At 54.5% G+C, this 19,594-nt stretch overlaps 1 protein-coding gene across 4 annotated transcripts in view; it reads right to left on the bottom strand.

Annotated features, from left to right (window-relative positions):
- nod1 (nucleotide-binding oligomerization domain containing 1) overlaps positions 1 to 19,594 on the bottom strand; it is a 134,836-nt gene that overhangs the window by 49,205 nt on the left and 66,037 nt on the right. For 3 of the 4 annotated variants that reach the window (XM_072509829.1, XM_072509826.1, XM_072509828.1), the window contains 2 exons: positions 17,688 to 18,001; positions 6,346 to 6,520 (listed from right to left, as the gene is read on the bottom strand). In XM_072509829.1, the coding sequence (XP_072365930.1) occupies positions 6,346 to 6,520; positions 17,688 to 17,894 (382 nt within the window). In that variant the 5' untranslated portion in view covers positions 17,895 to 18,001. Of the gene's footprint in view, positions 1 to 6,345; positions 6,521 to 17,132; positions 17,318 to 17,687; positions 18,002 to 19,594 lie in introns of those variants that run through there. The other variant, XM_072509830.1, reaches the window with a different exon arrangement.

The raw sequence follows: 19,594 nt of genomic DNA on the forward strand, positions 1-19,594 counted from the left end.
CAGTGTGGTGCTCACCAGATTGTGCCCCAGAAGCCTGTTCACTAACATGTCCCACCGAGGTGGGTATGACGGCTGTGATGTGGCTAGTACAGTGGCATCCTCAGAGCTCTCCTCTGAGATGGTCTCCAGGGAGGCTGGAGAGGGTGTCGCCCAGGATGGGCCGATGCCGTTGGATGGAGGACCTGCGGGAGAATGGACATTGGTCAGTGGGAGGGATGGGTCAGTCAGTAAGGCAATAACAACTCACGTTTGACAGGTCCTCCGGGTGGGGCCTGGTGGTTCCTCACCTCTGTGACATCCGCCAGCCTCCGCGTGGTTGACCGATCTGTCCTCGACCACACCGGTCACCTCCAGGGTATGCTACTAGAACGAGGATCCTGGGGAGGGATTCTCCGCAATCGGCGCGAGGTCCGCCGACCGGCGCCAAAAACGCGTGAAACAGTCCGGCATCGCGCTGCCCCAAAGGTGCGGAATTCTCCGCATCTTGAGGGGCTAGGCCCGCGCCCGACTGATTTCTGCCCCGCCAGCTGGCGGGAAAGGCCTTTGGTGCCCCGCCAGCTGGCGCGGAAATGACTTTGCCATGCGGCGCATGCGCGGGAGTGTCAGCGGCCGCTCATGGCATCCCCGCGCATGCGCAGTGGAGGGGGTCTCTTCCGCCTCCGCCATAGTGGAGACCATGGCGAAGGCGGAAGGAAAAGAATGCCCCACACGGCAGAGGCCCGCCCGCGGATCGGTGGGCTCCGATTGCGGGCCAGGCCACCGTGGGGGCACCCCCCCGGGGCCAGATCGCCCTGCGCCCCCCCCCCCAGGACCCCGGAGCCCGCCCGCGCCGCCTTGTCCCGCCGGTAAGAGAGGTGGTTTGATTCTCGCCGGCGGGACAGGCATTCCAGCAGCGGGATTTCGGCCCATCGCGGGCCGGAGAATCGCCGGGAGGGGGCCTGCCAACCGGCGCGACAAGGTTCCCACTCCGCCGGATATCCGGTGCTGGAGAATTCGGCAACCGGCGGGGGCGGGATTCACGCCAGCCCCCGGCGATTCTCCGACCCGGCGGGGGGTCGGAGAATCCCGCCCCAGATGTCTGGCAATCCACCGCCAGTCTGGGCCCTCTCCCGGCGATTGTGGGAGAGCTTTTCTTGAGGAGACACAGAGAGGGCATCGTTAGCCATACGCATGTGTTGTGTTATGCTGCTTCGGATAACACAGGCTGCTACTTGATGCAGTCTTAACTAAAAGATGCTCCAAACTCTGAAATGAGTTCAAAGTGTTTATTGAACTATTAACACAGCTCTCAAATGAGTTCAACTCTCTGCTAATCTAACTGTAGTAACTCAGTCGAACTGTACCAGCTGGCTCTAAGCCAACTGCTGGGGTATGATGCTGCTGATCAACCCTGTCTAACTCTCTAGATGTCTGTCTGTGGAAAGAGGCTGGGTGTGAGTGCATCATCCTTTTTATAGTGTTTATGTCATGCCCCCTTGTGGTGTTGCCACCTCTGAGTGTCCTGACTGCCCATTGGTTGTGTCCTATTCTGAGTGTTCATTGGTTGCATGTTTGCATATTGTGACAGCGTGGTTCACAGTGGTGGGGGAGGGGGTCTGAAGGAAGGGTTGGGGGGGAGTTGAAGGGGTGAGGGGGTGGAGGAAGGGTTCGGGAAGTTGAAGGGGAAGGAGAGGTGGACGCTCATGTGGGGGAGGGGGGGGATGAGGTCTCGGGGGGGTGGGGCATTGGTGTCTACTCACTCGTGCTGCATTGACCTTCTTCCTGCACTGGAGGCCCATCGTCCTGTTCACACTCCCCGAGATCACTGCCACCGCCACCTCGTCCAGCCAGCACTGGCAGCTCCATGGCTGGCCCTCAGCGAAACAGGACATCCCTCCTAACAGCATCTAGCAGCCTCCTCAGGTCTGCTTCCTCGAACCTTGGAGCTGGTCTTGTTGGCACCATTATTGCGAGCTGGCTGGCGTTTGGCTGAGCAAGTGCAGCTTATGTGCTGCTTGACCTTGTTAGCAGAGGGCTGGTGAGCGTCGCCACGGCGAATCAGCTGGCGAGCCTTCATTTGCAGCGAGAAGCCCATGAGGCCTCGTTAAGTGAACCAATTAACGTTGAATAGCGTTGCCGGCCTCGCTGGACCGAGCACCAGGAAACTTGCTGCAATTCCCGCTCGTTTCATCACTTCAAAATCTTTCCGCAGAATCGGGCCCTAGGAGTCCACTTTTATGTTAGCTGTCGGTCCCTTTCCACATTTTCGCCTTGCTTTTCTTATTAGTTTTTGTTTTCCCACTTCCCCTCCGGTCCTTCAATATTCAGACTGATTCTCCATTGTATTTCCTACATTTGCTTACTTCTTCCCTTCCATCTTTACATCTATCTCTCGCCATCCAGAGCACTCTGGATTTATTTGTCCTACTTTTCCCCTTCAAGGGAACACTGCTTGACATTGCTCGCCATATTACCTCTTTGAAGGTAGCCCAATGTTCAGCCACCATCTTTTCCGCCAACATTTGATTCCAATCACTTGACGCAGATGCATTCTCGTAGCACCAAAGTTGGCTTTCCCCCAATTAATTATCCCTGCTTTGGATCATCGTTGTCCTTCTCCATGGCCAACCTAAACCTTATGATACAATGGTTACTCTCCCCTAAATGTTCTCCCACTGATTTGTGATCCACTTGGACCAACTCATTCCCAAGGGCCAGATCCAAAAGTGTCTGTCCTTTCATGGGACTGGAAACATGTTGCTGCCGAAAAAGATCTTGAACACATTTCAGGGACTCTCGTCCCTTTGTGCTATTCCTATTCCCGTCTATATTTGGATTATTGACGCTCCTATTACAATTACTGTATAATTCTTGCATCTCTCTGTAATTTCTTTCCAAATTTGTTTCTCTATCTCCCTTCCACTAGTTGCTGGTCTACATTCGATACCAATCAATGTTATTGCACCTATTATCATTTCTTACTTCTAGCCAGAGAGATTCCATCTTTGACCCCTCTGGAACATTCTCTCTCTCCAGTACTATAAACCCATCTTTAATCAATAGTGCCACTCCCCCACCCCTTTTCTTCCTTGCCAGTCTCTCCTAAATACCTTGTAGCCAGGAATATTTAACACCCAGTCCTGCCCTTCTTTGACCCAGGTCTCTGTTACAATATCAAAATTCCATTTGTCAACCTGAACCTGGAGATCACCAATCTTATTAACCACACTCCGTGAATGCACATTCGGCTTTTTTATTTTCCCCCTTACTCTGACCCTATTTAATAACTTATTGCTGCCTACTCTCATTCTTTTGAACTTTCCAAGTATTCTATTTACCTTGATACTGTTCTCTGATATATCCTCCCTAGCAGACAATTCTTCTCTACTTCCCACTGTCTGTTTTTCTCCTCTCCTCTCGGAGTTTCCCATCAGGATCTCACCCTCCGCCAATCTATTTTAAACTCTCCCCAACAGCACAAGCAAAGTTGCCCATGAGGACATTAGTCCCAGTCCTGTTAAGCTGGACTCATTCTTCTTATACAGGTACCTAAGGAGAAGCTGGCTAAATCCTTGGGGAAGAAAGATATGCTGATAGATTTCAATGAAGAGGGATAAGGAGAGGCTAATGTGGATCATTATTGGTTATATGGACCAGTCAGTGAATGGCTTCTCATTCTACATAATTCAATGTACTGGGGCTGGATTCTCTGATCACTGATGTCGAAATCGTGCTTGGTGACCAGCCGGAGAATCCAAGTTTCTGACCAAATCGGGGGTGGCACCACTTTTGCGATTCTCCGCCCCCTCCAAAACGGCGTACTCACCACATATTGACGGCCTTAGGACATTGCCTGAGGCCCACCCCCGATGCTCCGCCCCCGACGGCGTGGGTCACTCATGGTCTCACCCGTCGGTAACTCGGCATGGCGGCTGCGGACTCAGTCCAGCGATGCCACAGTTGGGGGAGGGCCGATCCGCAGGCAGAGGGGGATATATTTGGGGCTGGGGGCACTGTGGGGGAGTGGTCCGGGGCACGCGATTCGCCCGAAGGGGTGGGACTATTTTGCGGGTCGGGTCTGCGGGCGGCGGCCGCCATGTTGCATGGCGTGGCTGCTGCAGGCCGCCGTCGTGCGCATGCGTGGGCACGGACACGGCAATTATCCGGGCATATCGGAAGCAAGAGCCAGGTGCTCTATGCTGCCGTCCTGCTAGCCCCCAGCAAAACGGGGAATCGGTGGCCTTTTTGCGCCAGTTTTTCTGGCGTAAAACGCCACCGTTCCCACGCCGGCGTGGGGCCATTGTCCCAGAATCGGAGAATCCAGCCCAATATCTCCCAAATGTCACCTTAGGGGTATGGTTTGAAAAGAATGTGAAAGTCACCATGGTCCCAGAGGATCCTTTGAGAGAGAGACAGAACTGACTGTTAGTGATTTAACCTGAGGGTCAGCACACCTCAGGCGAGGGGCAAGGTTGAGAACGTGCCCCTCATGAATAACATCAGCTGGTACAGGAATTGAACCCGCACTGTTGGTCTCACTAGGCATCATGAACCAACTGTCTAGCCAACTGAGCTAAACTGGTCACCTGGAAAGAACTGTTCTATGTTCCTCATTCTCCCTTGGTCTTTTTAAGACTCTATCCAATAGTGATCAAGAGCACAAGCAAATTACAAGGTCACAGGGAGGAGGTGGCCAGGGGGGGAAATTTTAACAAAATAAGGTACAAATTGTAAATTTGGTTTCTTTTTTTTAACACAAGTATTGGGAACAGGAAAGCCAAGGGGGAAAAAGAAAGAAGCATACAATCCAGAAGATTAGAGCGTTCAAAGTGTTGCATAATCAATAATAATCTAGTCAACCTCCTAATGTGTTGCAGGGAAGGGGTATTACAAATCCCCATATCCCTGTTTTTTTAGAATGTATTCTATTAAGGAATTTATGGTTTTAACACTTTTAAATGGAGAGATCCAACAAAGACAAAAAACCCACAATATAGAACATAGAACAATACAGCGCAGTACAGGCCCTTCGGCCCACGATGTTGCACCGAAACAAAAGCCATCTAACCTACACTATACAATAACATAGCCATTTCCCCCCAAACACAGACCCCAACCAACATGGTCCATATAAACACCCCGTCTCACGGCTCTCCCTTTGTTGGTTTTCCGACCCTTATTCATCACTTCCATGCTTCCCCCCTTTTCCCCCTCCACCCCCATTCCCCCCCCCCCTTGCAGACAGATTAATTTTCCTTAAAGAAGTCAATGAATGTCTGCCACCTCCGAGCGAACCCCTGAAGGTAAATTTGATTTTCACCAACCTGAGAAACCCTGCCATGTCGCTTACCCATACCCCTAACTTTGCGGGCTCCGAGTCCTCCCATCCCAGCAGAATCCGGGCCACCAGGGAAGCAAAGGCCAAAACTTGGCCTCTCTCCCCACTCTGTGCTCCCGATCTTCTGACACTCCGAATATCGCCACCTCTGGACTCGGAGTCATCTTCCCTTACAGGGCCTCAGACATGACGTCCGCAAATCCGTGCCAAAAGCCCCTCAACCTCGGACATGCCCAGAACATGTGCAGATGATTTGCAGGACTTCCCCCACAGTGCCCACACCTGTCCTCCACCTCCTCAAAAATCCTGCTCATCCGGGCCACCGTCATGTGAGCCCTGTGGACCACCTTGAATTGGATCAGGCTGAGCCTGGCACACGACGAGGATGCGTTCACTCTCCGCAGGGCCTCCTCCCATAGCCCAACCCACAACTCCTCCCCCAGCTCTTCTTCCCACTTTCCCTTCACCTCCCCCATTGGAACTCCTTCCCACTCCATCAGCTCCTTATATACCTTCGAGACCTTCCCCTGTCTGACTCCTGTTTTTGACATCACCTTGACCTTTAGCCCCCTTTGTGGGAGGTGCGGAAAGCTTAGGATCTGCCTCCGAACAAAATCCTGTACCTGCAGGTACCGGAACCCGTTCCCGCCTGGCAACGCAAATTCCTCCTCTAGCTCCTCCAAACTAGAGATGCCCTCCTCAATAAAAAGATCTCCAAATCTGGTGATCCCTGCCTGCTGCCACCTTCTAAACCCCTCATCCAGTCCCCCCCGGAGCGAACCGATGGTTATCAAAGATCGTCGACCACACCGACGCCCTATCCAACCCCCTGTGTCCCATATCCCTGTTTCTAGCTAACTGCTCACGTGAACTTGCCAGGTTGTCAATACTGTCCTAGCACAAAATCACCAGGGAGAAGGTGTCATTAAAGTGCGACAGGTTCACCTCAGGAGTTATAATGGAAAAAGGCAAAAGGATAATAAATTTATAATAAATTATTTGATTGAATGCATGAAAGAAATACTTACCAGCGTCTGTGATAATTACTGATTTGGTTAGTATGTGGTCTGATGGCTGATATTGTATTTCTACCAACCATGGGCTAAGGTTGGCGTAAACCTCACTGGCCTGGTACAAGATGTGAAGGAAATACTCTGCTGTTTCTTCTCCTTTGCTCTCGACCAGATCCAATATTTTTCGAACCTAAAAGAAAGCATGTTACAACATAATGGATGTCGCAGACGTTCAACAGAATTCATAAATCAATCTGGATGTAAGGCTGCTGTGAGTTTGGACAGCCTCAACCCAGTTCCTAGTGGGCTTCAGAGCAAAGCAGTCCTGAACTTGCTACAACGTGGCAATTTGGAAAGAAAAATGCCACATCTCTACAGAATGGAGTCCTCTTCTGAGGTTGGGGCTGAGGGACATCGAGTCTGCACCGACTCTCTGAAAAAGCACCCTTCCTGGGCCCACTCCACCGCAGCATCCCCATAACCCCACCCAACCCTTGGACACTAATGGGCAATTTGGATGGGCTAACCCACCTAACCTGCATATCTTTGGACTGTGGGGGAAAACCGGAGCAAACGGAGGAAACCCAATGCAGACATGGGGAGAACGTACAAACTCCACACAGCCAGTCAGCCAAGGTCGGAATCGAACTCGGGTCCCTGGCGCTGTGTGGCAGCAGTGCTTTTTAAAAAATAAATTTAGAGTACCCAAATCATTTTTTCCAATTAAGGGGCAATTTAGCATGTCCAATCCACCTACCTTGCATATCTTTGGGTTGTGGGGGCGAAACCCACGCAAACACGAGGAGAATGTGCGAACTCCACACAGACAGTGACCCAGAGCCGGGATCGAACCTGGGACCTCGGCGCTGTGAGGCAGCAATGCTAACCACTGTGCCACCGTGCTACCCTGAGGCAGCAGTACTAACCACTGTGCCACCATGCCGGTCAAGCCAGGAAATATTTGGTCTGCATTGCTAATTGCGAGTCTGCCTTTACCCATGAGGCATTTATATGGGAGGAAATGGCATAGTGGCATTGTCGCTGCACTATCGATCCAGAGACGCAAGCTAAAACTCTGGGGGTTTGGGTTCGAATCATACCACGGCAGATATTCAAATTTTAACTCAATAAAAATCTGAAATTCAAAGTCTAATGATGACCATTGAACCATTGTCGTAAAAATCCATCTGGTTCACTAATGTCCTTTAGGGAAGGAAATCTGCCGTCCTTACCTGGTCTGGCCTACATGTGACTCCAGATCCACAGCAATGTGGTTAACTCTTAGCTGCCTTCTGAAATACCTAGCAAGCCACTCTAGCAGAGGCATCAGAGCTGGGCAACAAATGCTGGCCCAGCCAGCAATGTCCACATTGAATGAATTTTTAATAAGCCTTATTTTAAAAGAAAAGGCATCCGGGTCATCCCCATTATGGTTAGGTGCAAGAAGATCTCGCTTTTCTTACTGTGACGCCAGGACTGGAGACCCAGGAATACCCGAGCACCACAGTGCTTCTTTGTATTAGTCAAAACGCATCTGTTAAGAAACATTATTTCCTGTAGCACTTCTTGAGTGAACATTTATAGTGGAAAATATCATCAGAAATTCCATGGAAGGAAAACCTCCGGAATGAGGGAAAATTTAACCCTAAACAAATCACGCAACCATCTTTCCTGAAAAATTTCCTTTGTACTTTCCCTCCCTTGCCCCAATAATTGAAATTACAACATAATGTCTTGCAAAGTTTGAAATATTTCATTCAAAATGAAGAAATTACGTATTAAGTTTCTTGCCTTTTCCGGATTTTAATTTCTTCATCAAAGATTTTTCTTCAAGACCGCTGACTATTTCAAATGACTTGGTGGTAAAAATGATATTTTTTTTACCACAGAACAGATGGCCTGAGCTGCCAATCAAATCTGTGCATCCTAAGTAAATGGTTTACAGAATTTCTTTTTTTAATAAATTGAGTGTACACAGTTATTTTTTTTCCAGTTATGAGGTAATTTAGTGTGGCCTGTCCACCTACCCTGCACATATTTAAATTGTGGGGGTGAGACCCACGCAGATACGGGGAGAATGTGTAAATCCACATGGACAGTGACCCTGGGCCGGGATTCGAACCCGGGTCCTAAGCACCGTAGGCAGCAATGCTAACCATTGTGCCACGTGCTGCCCAAGGTTTACAGAATGACCCAGCATGCGTGTTTTTAACATTGCAAGATATCTAAGGGCATGTCTTCTCATTGTGAGGATCTGAGAGGTTCTTCAGTTTTAAAGAAACTGAAGATTGAATTTGCAAACCTTTATTTCTTTCTTATATCTTGTATTATTGGGATAGCTTTAGTCTAGTCCACAGGAATGGAGAGGGCTTGGGTAAGTACTCATTTTACAACCAGTCCGATTTTGTTCTACAATAGAATCAAATGCAAGGCCTCACGCTCCCTGCTGGGTTCACAAATCCCTAACACGTGGTTCCGGTGCTCTCTGATTTGAGAACTATGTCCAATATGCCCGCACTCCTCTCCTTCTTGGTGCTCACAGTTTCCTGAACCTTTTTCTCTGTAATCCCTGTAATTACTCCTGTGATATCCAGTAGGGAGTTAATCTCATTACTAGAGACTGCTGATCACACTCCTGAAGGACAACGAGCTCACTGGAAACAAACTGCGAGATGTGGGGTGGGATTCTCCAGCCGCCTTCGGCCATCGACTGGAGAATCCCACCCGAGGTCAGTAGATTTTTCCATTATTGCCGCCTCGCCCATGGTGTTCTTGCAGCGAGCGGAGTGGAAGAATCCTGCCTGTGTCTTATGGCCTTATGGTCTGTAGAGTATTGTACTGTAACGACATCACAACAGAACCTATTATATTTGGTGCCGGAAATGTCCCCACCAGGAGGTGGGCCCATCCTGTCCTATTGTGTAGAATAGGACCAGAGATGAGAGGTGCTAACTACGGGTCATTCAGTAGGATGGGCCCTGGAGCTAAGTTGATTAACGGTACAATATAATTGATAAGTTGAATTCCAGTGGCTGGGAAGACAGAAGGATGAAAGAAGGCTTATGACTGTCAAGGCAGGAGAACTCAGACAGAGAGAGAGAGAGAGAGGCTGGGTCCAGCTCTCCAGAAGACAGTCCAAAGTGAGGCTTGGCGAAGGAGTACCCTTACACCAGGCCTGATCAACCTGAGGACAGGCGGATAATATCGCATGCACAGACAAACGAGAATAGTTTTAGTTTATGTAATTACAGTATTTTGTTAGTAATTTGGCGTTTGTGCAATAAATTGATTGTTTAAACTGAAACTTGTGTCTCGGGGTTGTTACTCGATACCACTGGAAAGCTCATGGGACGTGCTTCCGAACACAGGTCAACACTCCAGAACCTCTTTCTCCAGTGTAGACAGGACAAGCTCGCTTACTCCAAGGTTCTGGGTCCCACCTCAAAATACTGCTGGACCTTGAAACCACCCTTGACAGTCCTAGGCCCTTTCCTGGATACACGCAGATCTCGACATAGACATTTAATGCTGCCTGCGTCTTGACAAAACACCTCTGAAGACAGGCGAGCAAATCAATTTCCAATAAACAACCTCCTACTTATCAGTACAATGTCACAGGAGATTAGCAAAAACAATTCAAACATTGAAGCAAAAGCTACAAATCTAAAATAAAAAACAGAAAATGCTGGAAATACTGAGCAGTTCTGACAGCACCTATGGAGAGTGAAGCAAAAGTCAATGATCTTACATCAGAACCGACTCTGGGGCGTAATTCTCCATTATCGACGGAAAGTCCGCCGATCGGCGCAAAAAACGGCGCAAATCCCACTTGCGTCACGTCATAAAAATGGGTCGATAGTCTCCGGCCCGAAATGGGCTAGCAGCGACGTAACGGGATCCGCGCTTGTGCAGTGGTTCACGCCGTGCAGCGTCATACGCGCTGCACGGCGTGACGGCTCATAAGGCCGCGCAGCTCCCCCCCACCCGACCGGAACAGCCGACCGCAACACCCGACTTGATGGCTGGCCGTCGCTCAATCCCGAGGTTCGAGTCACGCGATGTGGAGGCGCTCCTGGACGCGGTGGAGCAGAGGAGGGATGCCCTGTATCCCGGGCACGGCCGCAGAGTTGCCCCACGCCACAGCCGGCGTCTGTGGAGGGAAGTGGCAGAGGCCGTCACCCGCTGTGGCCCTGACACCACGGACAGGCACCCAGTGCCATAAGAAGGTGAACGACCTCGTCAGAGCAGGCAGGGTGAGCCTCCCCCATATCCCCCCTCCCCCATATCCCCCCCTCCCCCATATCCCCCCTCCCCCATATCCCCTCCTCCCCCATATCCCCCCTCCCCCATATCCCCCCTCCCCCATGTCCCCCCTCCCCATATCCCCCCCATATCCCCCCTCCCCATATCCCCCCTCCCCCATATCCCCCCTCCCCATATCCCCCCTCCCCCATATCCCCCCTCCCCATATCCCCCCATATCCCCCCTCCCCCATATCCCCCCCTCCCCCATATCCCCAAGTGAATCCAGCCCTAACCTTAACCTCTGCAATGCACGCGCAACCGATGGGGTGCATTCATATACCTGCCTAACACTGTTGCCTTTTACCCCTGTCACCACCCCCCCCCCCCACAGGAGAAGCGCGCACACAACAATAGGGAGCATGTGAGGACTGGAGGAGGGCCCGCTGATGAGAGGCCACTGACCGTACACGAGGAAAGGGCCCTGGAACTGGCTGGCGGACCTGAGGACCGGGAGGTTGCTGATGCAGAGGTCGGGGGCCCACGAGCAAGTGAGCCATCAACAGGCCCTCCCCATATCCCCCCTCCCCTATATCCCCCTCCCCCGTATCACCTGATCACTGCCTGATGTCTAACCATGCATGCTTCATTGTGTATCGCAGGACCAAACGTCCAGGCACCCATCCCCGCAGATGCACACCGCCCGCAGGATGCCCCTCGGAGACCACAGGAGACGGAGAGACCCGCACCCTCCAGCATGCGATGCCCGCAGGATGCCCCTCGCACACCACGGGAGACGGAGAGACCCGGACCCTCCAGCATGCGACGCCCGCAGGATGCCCCTCGCACACCACGGGAGACGGAGAGACCCGGACCCTCCAGCATGCGACGCCCGCAGGATGCCCCTCGCACACCACGGGAGACGGAGAGACCCGGACCCTCCAGCATGCGACGCCCGCAGGATGCCCCTCGGAGACCACAGGAGACGGAGAGACCCGCACCCTCCAGCATGCGACGCCCGCAGGATGCCCCTCGCACACCACGGGAGACGGAGAGACTCGGACCCTCCAGCATGCGACGCCCGCAGGATGCCCCTCGGAGACCACAGGAGACGGAGAGACCCGCACCCTCCAGCATGCGACGCCCGCAGGATGCCCCTCGCACACCACGGGAGACGGAGAGACCTGGAGCAACAGGGAGACGACACCCCCGTCACGTGCGGGAGCGACCACCCAGCGATGAGGGGGGCAGCCACAGGCCCCCGTCACATCCGAGCCAGGACACCACTACCCAAGACACCACTATCCAGGACACCCCTACCCGGGACACCACTACCCAGGACACCCCTACCCGGGACACCACTACCCAGGACACCCCTACCCGGGACAGCACTACCCAAGACACCCCTACCCGGGAAGACGAAATACCGGACAGTGACTCAGAGTGGATGGGTGGAGACGAACCCCCACCCCAAAGTGCCATGGAGTCAGAGTGGGACGAAGAGCACGACACAACGCCACTGCTGTCACCAACACCCTCCACCATCGCAGAAACACTCACCACGGTTGGGCACTTTAGTGATGAGGCGTCTGGTACCCTCACTGGTGCGCACAACACAGCCGTCCCGGTACAGCAGGTGGAGGTAGGAGCAGCAGAGGGACCGGGCGGTCGGAGGGCAGCCCAGGCCAAGCGAACATCTGCCGCCCAGATGGATCCCGGGTTCCTGCAGTTACCACACCCACACATAGATCCGATGCAACCACCGACACGGAGACGAGCGAATAGGGTGACGGGTGGCTTGCGGCGGCTGCGGTCGCAGGTGGAGGAGTCCACCCGCGTCCAGGAGCTGGGAGTGGTCCCGGTCATGCGTGCCACCCAGGCTGACACCGCACGGGTGGCGTCCGCGGTGGAGGCAATGGGTGCGACGGTGTCAGACATGGGGAACGGTTTGCGAGGCCTGGGGCCTTCCGTGCAGGCGGCGTCTGTGGCCCAGGAAATGGCTGCCCTCTCACAGGAGGCCATGAGCCAGTGCCAGCGCCAGATGGCAGAGGCGCTCAACGCCATAGCCCAGTCTCAGCAGGCCATGGCCCAGTCTCAGCAGGCCATAGCCCAGTCTCTGCAGGCCATGGCCCAGTCTCTGCAGGCCATGGCCCAGTCTCTGCAGGCCATGGCCCAGTCTCAGCAGGCCATCGCTGAGGGCATCGGCGCCAGTGGCCATGTGCGAGCCGGCGTCGCACTGTCACAGACAGGGTTTGACACCCCCTGGGCTCCATGGCTGCAAACCTGCAGACCCCTGTCGATACCAGCACGGGCCTCCAGGACTGGCAGCGCCAGATGTCGGGGGCGCGTCGGATGGCCAGTCCGTTCGCATCCCCCACACATGTAGAGGCCTGGGGGCCATCGGGCACCCCGAGGGAGGAGGAGGTGGTGTGGTCCGTCCCGGCTCCCTCTGTAGGGGAGGTCCCGGTACACCGCGACACCTCGGACTCCCCCCCTTCCGTCCCAGGTGCATCGGGTGGGCAACGGGCAGGACAGGCTGGCAGCTCGCCATCCCAGTCGCCCGGGCCGCAGCCTGGCCCATCTAGGCCAGGACGCCCCAGGAAACGGCCGCCAAAGGGATCCAGTGTCAGAGGGCAGGAATCACAGGAGTCCACCTCCAGTTCTGCTGTACCGTCTGGGGAACCACGTAGACGTAGTCAAAGGGCCCGTAAGGCCAAACAATTAGACACTGAGTAAGTTGGCACGGGTGCAGGACACAGATGAGTTTTAGGGGCTAGGGCACGTGCATGAACTCCTTTGGTTATTAAAGTCAATGTTACACCTACCGAAGCTGCCTTTGTGCTCTGTCCAAAGTGTGCGGGCGTGTCATGTACGTTGAGCGCAAGTGTGTGTGTGACGGGTGGTCTTACCTCAGCCCCAGGTGAGTCTGCCCCCTTCCCCCTGGGCCGCCATCAACATCCCCCGGGCAGAGGACGGGACCGTGCGCTGCAGTGTCACAGCCGCATGCAGGGATGGTCCGGGTGGATGGTGGTACTGTGGCCATGGGTCAGACATAGTCCAACGATGTAGAGCCAGGAGCTCATCGGAGGCGGGTTGTCATCATCCTCCATGGCCTGCGATAGACACGCGTCCACCCGCAAATGGGTGAGCCCGGCCCGTTGTGCCGCCGGTGGATCGGCAATTGGGGGGGGGCGGGGTGGTGTGCATGCGGGTGGGGTGTGTGGGGTTGGGGAGGGGGGTGAGGGTGCTGGGTGGGTGGATGGGTGGGGGGTGTGGGTGGTCGGCTGTTGCCATGGTGTGCGGTCTGTGGCCATACTACCCGATTCCCACGCCCACCTAGTCAGTGAAGCGGGCGTCTATCAGTCTGTCCCGTGCCCGCTGGGCCAGCCGGTAACGGTGGACAGCCACCCGCCTGTGTCTACCCCGTCTGCCCTGACCATTGCCCCCATCCCCCTCATCTGGGGAGGACTGCGCCTCTTCCTGCTGCTCCTCCACTCCGCCCTCCTCTGCCTGCGGCACATCGCCCCTCTGCTGGGCTATGTTGTGCAGGACGCAGCACACCACAATGATGCGGCCGACCCTATCTGACCGATACTGGAGGGCGCCCCCAGAGAGGTCCAGGCACCTGAAACGCATCTTCAGCACGCCAAAGCACCTCTCGATCACTCCCCTTGTCGCTACATGGGCATCATTGTAGCGGTTCTCCGCCTCATTGCGTGGCCTCCGTATAGGCGTCATCAGCCACGATCGCAATGGGTAGCCCCTGTCGCCCAGCAACCAGCCCCTCAGCCGGGGATGGCGTCCCTCGTACATGCCGGGGATGGATGACCGCGACAACACGAATGAGTCGTGTACACTGCCTGGGTGACGGGCGCAGACGTGCAGGATCATCATGCGGTGGTCGCAGACCACCTGTACGTTCATCGAATAGGTCCCCTTCCTATTAGTGAACACGGCCCTGTTATCTGCAGGTGGCCGCACCGCGACGTGCATCCCATCGATCGCGCCCTGGACCATGGGGAACCCGGCAACGGCAGAGAAGCCCACGGCCCGGGCATCTTGGCTGGCCCGGTCCACGGGGAAGCGGATGTAGCGGTGCGCCATGGCATAAAGGGCATCTGTCACTGCCCGGATGCACCGATGTCTGCGATATGCCGGACAGGTCCCCACTCGGTGCCTGGAATGACCCCGTTGCATAAAGGTTCAGGGCCACCGTAACCTTGACGGACACGGGGAGAGGGTGTCCCCCGCCAGTGCCACGCGGTGACAGGGGTGCCAGCAGGTGGCAGATGTGTGCCACGGTTTCCCGGCTCATCCGGAGTCTCCTCCTGCATTCCCGGTCCGTGAGGTCCTGGTATGACTGCCGGGGCCGGTACACACGGGGCGCCCTCGGGTGCCTCCGTTGCCGTGGGGCCGTGACGTCCTCCTCCCCTTCCTCGTCCTGTCGGTCAGGTGTCCCTCCAGCCTGGGCGGCTGCCGCCTGCCCCTCTGCGGCAGCCTGCGCCGCCTCTCTGGCACGCTCCTCCTCCTCCTCATCCAGGGCAACATAGACATGAGCGGCTGCCACCACGGCGGCCAACATCGCTGGATGGTCTGAAAACATGACGGCCTGGTGGGGGGGGGGGGGGGGGGGGGGGGGGGGGGGGGGGGGGGGGGGGGGTGGGGGGGGGGAGGGAACAACGACATGTCATCATTGCCCATATCCCCTCCTCCCCCCAGCCAGGTGGCATGGACCGCATGGGTCCAACTGTTGGAGGCTGGCACCTGGCCAGGTGGACCAACTCATTTGCCCTCCCATCACCCACCCCGGCACGGACCCCCCCCCCCAACCTCCACCCAAGCACGGACCCCCCCCCCCAACCTCCACCCCTGCACGGACCCCCTCCCCAACCCACAACCTCCACCCTAGCACGGACCCCCCCCCAACCTCCACCCCAGCACGGACCCCCCCCCCAATCCCCACCCCAGCACGGACCCCCTCCCGAACCTCCACCCCAGCACGGACCCCCCCAACCCCCAACCTCCACCCCAGCACGGACCCCCCCCCCCAACCTCCACCCCGGCACGGACCCCCTCCCCAACCCCCAACCTCCACCCCAGCACGGACCCCCCCCAACCCCCAACCTCCACCCCAGCACGGACCCCCTCCCCAACCCCAAACCTCCACCCCAGCACGGACCCCCCCCCAACCTCCACCCTGGCACGGACCCCCTCCCCAACCCCCAACCTCCACCCCAGCACGGACCCCCCCCCAACCTCCACCCCGGCACGGACCCCACCCCCCAACCTCCACCCCAGCACGGACCCCCCCCCAACCTCCACCCGGCACGGACCCCACCCCCCAACCTCCACCCCGGCACGGACCCCCTCCCCAACCCCCAACCTCCACCCCAGCACGGACCCCCCCCCCCAACCCCCAACTTCCACCCCAGCACGGACCCCCCCCCAACCTCCACCCCAGCACGGACCCCCCCCCCCAACCTCCACCCCGGCACGGACCCAACCCCCAACCTCCACCCCAGCACGGACCCCCCCCCAACCTCCACCCCAGCACGGACCCCCCCCAACCTCCACCCCAGCACGGACCCCCCCCCAACCTCCACCCCGGCACGGACCCCACCCCCAACCTCCACCCCAGCACGGACCCCCCCCCCAACCTCCACCCCAGCACGGACCCCCCCCAACCCCCAACCTCCACCCCAGCACGGACCCCCCCCCCAACCTCCACCCCAGCACGGACCCCCCCCCCCAACCTCCACCCCAGCACGGACCCCCTCCCGGCACTCCCCCGGAGCCCAGCCTACTCTAACCACCCCCCCCCCCGCCGCACACACACACACACAACCCGAGACACACCTCTCCTCACGCAATCAGTCTGCGGCAACGCCATCGCCTGCCCAGAGCCAACCCCCCAGGCCGTCACTCACCTCCTCGCTGGTCGGCGTGAGCCTGGAGCACCGGGTCACGCCGATGAAAAGGAGGTTTAATTCACGTCGACGTGAACGGTCATCACGTCGACGGGACTTCGGCCCATCCGGAAGGGAGAATATCGGCAGGCTGAAAATCGGCTGCCTTGCGCAGACCCGTGACATTCTCCGCGGCAGCGGCGCCATTAACGCCCCGCCGACTTTTCTCCCTTCGGAGACTTCGGCGAGGGCGGGATTCACGGCGGCCAACAGCCATTCTCCGACCCGGCGGGGGTCGGAGAATGACGCCCCGTATGTCTAGATGCTTTGGACGAAATGTTACCAACCCGAGAAATTAACACCGTTTCACTCTCTACAGATGCTGCCTATCATTGGTAATCCTGGCAGAATGGCCGGGAGATTTACTGGATTCGCCCTCAATCTCTCAGCGGCTATTGAAAGCAATCTGGGAGATTTTAAAATGACAGGATTCCAATGATTGACTTCCAGCAACAAGAGTCCATTTGACTAAACAGTGATGGATGATTTGGTTCACTGGCAGCATTCCCGTGCAGGCGCAACGTGGTGACACAGAACCCTTGCGTCATGGCAGCGCACAAGTAAAGTGCCCACGACGTTCCTGTCGAGTGCTTACCTGCTGCCAGTGTCCGGCACTGAGCCAGGGAGCGAGCGAGCCTCGAATCAACCGAACCTCGAGCCGAGACTGAGCAAGGAAAAAGCCAGTAAAACTAGGAATGAAAGGAGTGAGCAATTCAGGTCCACTGTCTGTAGTTTCAACTGCCCCTGCCTGCGTGGGAAATTCATACCCACCAGTCCAGCTCAGATAGCCATAGACAGCTCATAGGAAAGACCCAAGGGTCTGAGAGGTAAGATGGAGTGTGGCTTCCAGATTCCTGCTTTGCTGCTGGATTTTAAAAATTGCATAGATAACAAAGCCAAACTAGAGAAAGCTTTCAGCTGGGAGACTTGACTCACGCTAAAATTAAAATTGATGGCATAATTGTGTGTGGATGGGTTGACAACTCACGGGTCATAGGTCAGTCGACGACACCATCAAGTTTGGGGGAAAAGCTCTCCAGGAATAGCTTTACGCTGAGTTGGCAGCCTTAATGCTGGCTGACCTGCTGAGTATTTCCAGCACTTTCTATATTTACTTCAAACGTTGAGGTGAAGTGCAACGAGTCATTACCTTAGCTGCTTGTGTAGGATGCTGTTGTGACAATTCAGCCTCTTCACCGGAAATGTATTCGTGTTTTATCAAGTTGTCCAGCACACACTCTGTGTTCTTGATACGACCAACCAAGATCTCTCGGTGTAACTTCAGCAACTTAATAAAGGAGTGCGTGGATATGACTGACATTTGATGCCGTGATCCAGGCTGGCGCACTCTATCCATTCCTGCACAAGCATTTTCTGCATTGCAATCAAAGGCGTGTACAATCTTCCCTTGCCAGGTTGGTGACCGAGATACAGAAGATCATTTCTGGATTCCACACCATGCACCTATGTAATATATCAAAAACATAAAAGTCAAACTATCAATATGGATTAAAAGATACTAATGTAAAAGGGTCCAAAATGCAAAACAGTCCAATAACAGACATACATTGTGTCTATGCCAGTTAAGTATCAGAGCAATCCAACATTAATCCCACTGCCCCACCCTATCCTTGTAGCCCTGCATCTTTCTCCATTTTAAATGTTTACGCACTTAAGATCATCATTATCTGCTTCTTCTTGAACTCTATGCCCCTAGTTATAAAATCCATAATACCTGGTGTTTCTTAGAATCCCATCTACTGGCACTCAGACTTTCAGGCAATTAGCTACATAATCCCTTGGTCTCTCTGTTCATCCACACCTATTTGTGTATTTCATTTAAGTGTTTATTCACAAACTTTGTTCATTAGAACATACAGTGCAGAAGGAGGCCATTCGGCCCATCGAGTCTGCACCGACCCACTTAAGGCCTCACTTCCACCCTATCTCCGTAACCCAATAACCCCTCCTAACCTTTTTGGTCACTAAGGGCAATTTATCATGGCCAATCCACCTACACATCTGTGGGAGGAAACCAACGCAGACACGGGGAGAATGTGCAGATTCTGCACAGACAGTGACCCAAGCCGACAATCGAACCTGGGACCATGGAGCTGTGAAGCAACTGTGCTAACCACTGTGCTATCGTGCTGTCCCTTTGGATATGGTCCCGGGATGCTTTTGGGAGATGCAAGCTACCCTTTGGAAGAGGTAGGGCACCCTTTTGGAGAAATATGGCACCATTCAGAAAACAATATGCCATCCATGTTAGAGGTAAACATGTTAGTGCGTAAATAGTACATAAACCCATGGGAGCATGTCATAGCTGTCAAAGAAATGCCAAAAGCGGTAGAAAACTGTCAAACTGTTAAAGAACTGCCAAGCTATCAAAGAAGAAATTGTTAAGCTGTCAAAGACTGTCAAGCTATCAAAGAATTGTCAAACCTGAAAGAAGAACAGTCAGGTTGCTAAAGAACTGCCAAAGAACTCTGAAGCTATTAAAGAAAAGTCAAGCTGGCAAAGGACTCTCAAAGTTGTCAGAACCATCAAAACTCATTGGAACTGGCAAAACTGATCGAGCAGAAGATTCAAAAGTCTGAGAACACGCGCCAACAGATTCAAAACAGCTTCTTCCCCGCTGTTACAGAATCCTGAATGGCCCTCTTATCGACTGAACTAATCTCTCTTTGCATCTTCTCTACTGTTGTAGCACTATATTTTATATGCTTCACCCGATGTCTATGTTTATGGATTTACATCGTGGGTTTATCCTATGTCCCATGTTTTTCATGTATGGAGCAACCTGCCTGAACTGCATGCAGAACAATACGTTTCACTACCTCGGTACACGTGACAATAAATCTAAATCTGTCAAAGCTGTCAATGGGCTTAAATCTGACTGAGCTTTAAATTTAATAACAGCCTGGAGTTTTTAAAAAATCAGTACTTGATATTTAATTTCAGTCTGGCGACATAAGCCTGACGGGTATCATTATAAGATCTGTGCTGCGATTACTAATTTTCAAACTAAAATTATCACAGTGGGGTGCCTGTTAA

Source organism: Scyliorhinus torazame, chromosome 6 (genome assembly GCF_047496885.1).
Source record: "Scyliorhinus torazame isolate Kashiwa2021f chromosome 6, sScyTor2.1, whole genome shotgun sequence".
Taxonomy (NCBI): domain Eukaryota; kingdom Metazoa; phylum Chordata; class Chondrichthyes; order Carcharhiniformes; family Scyliorhinidae; genus Scyliorhinus; species Scyliorhinus torazame.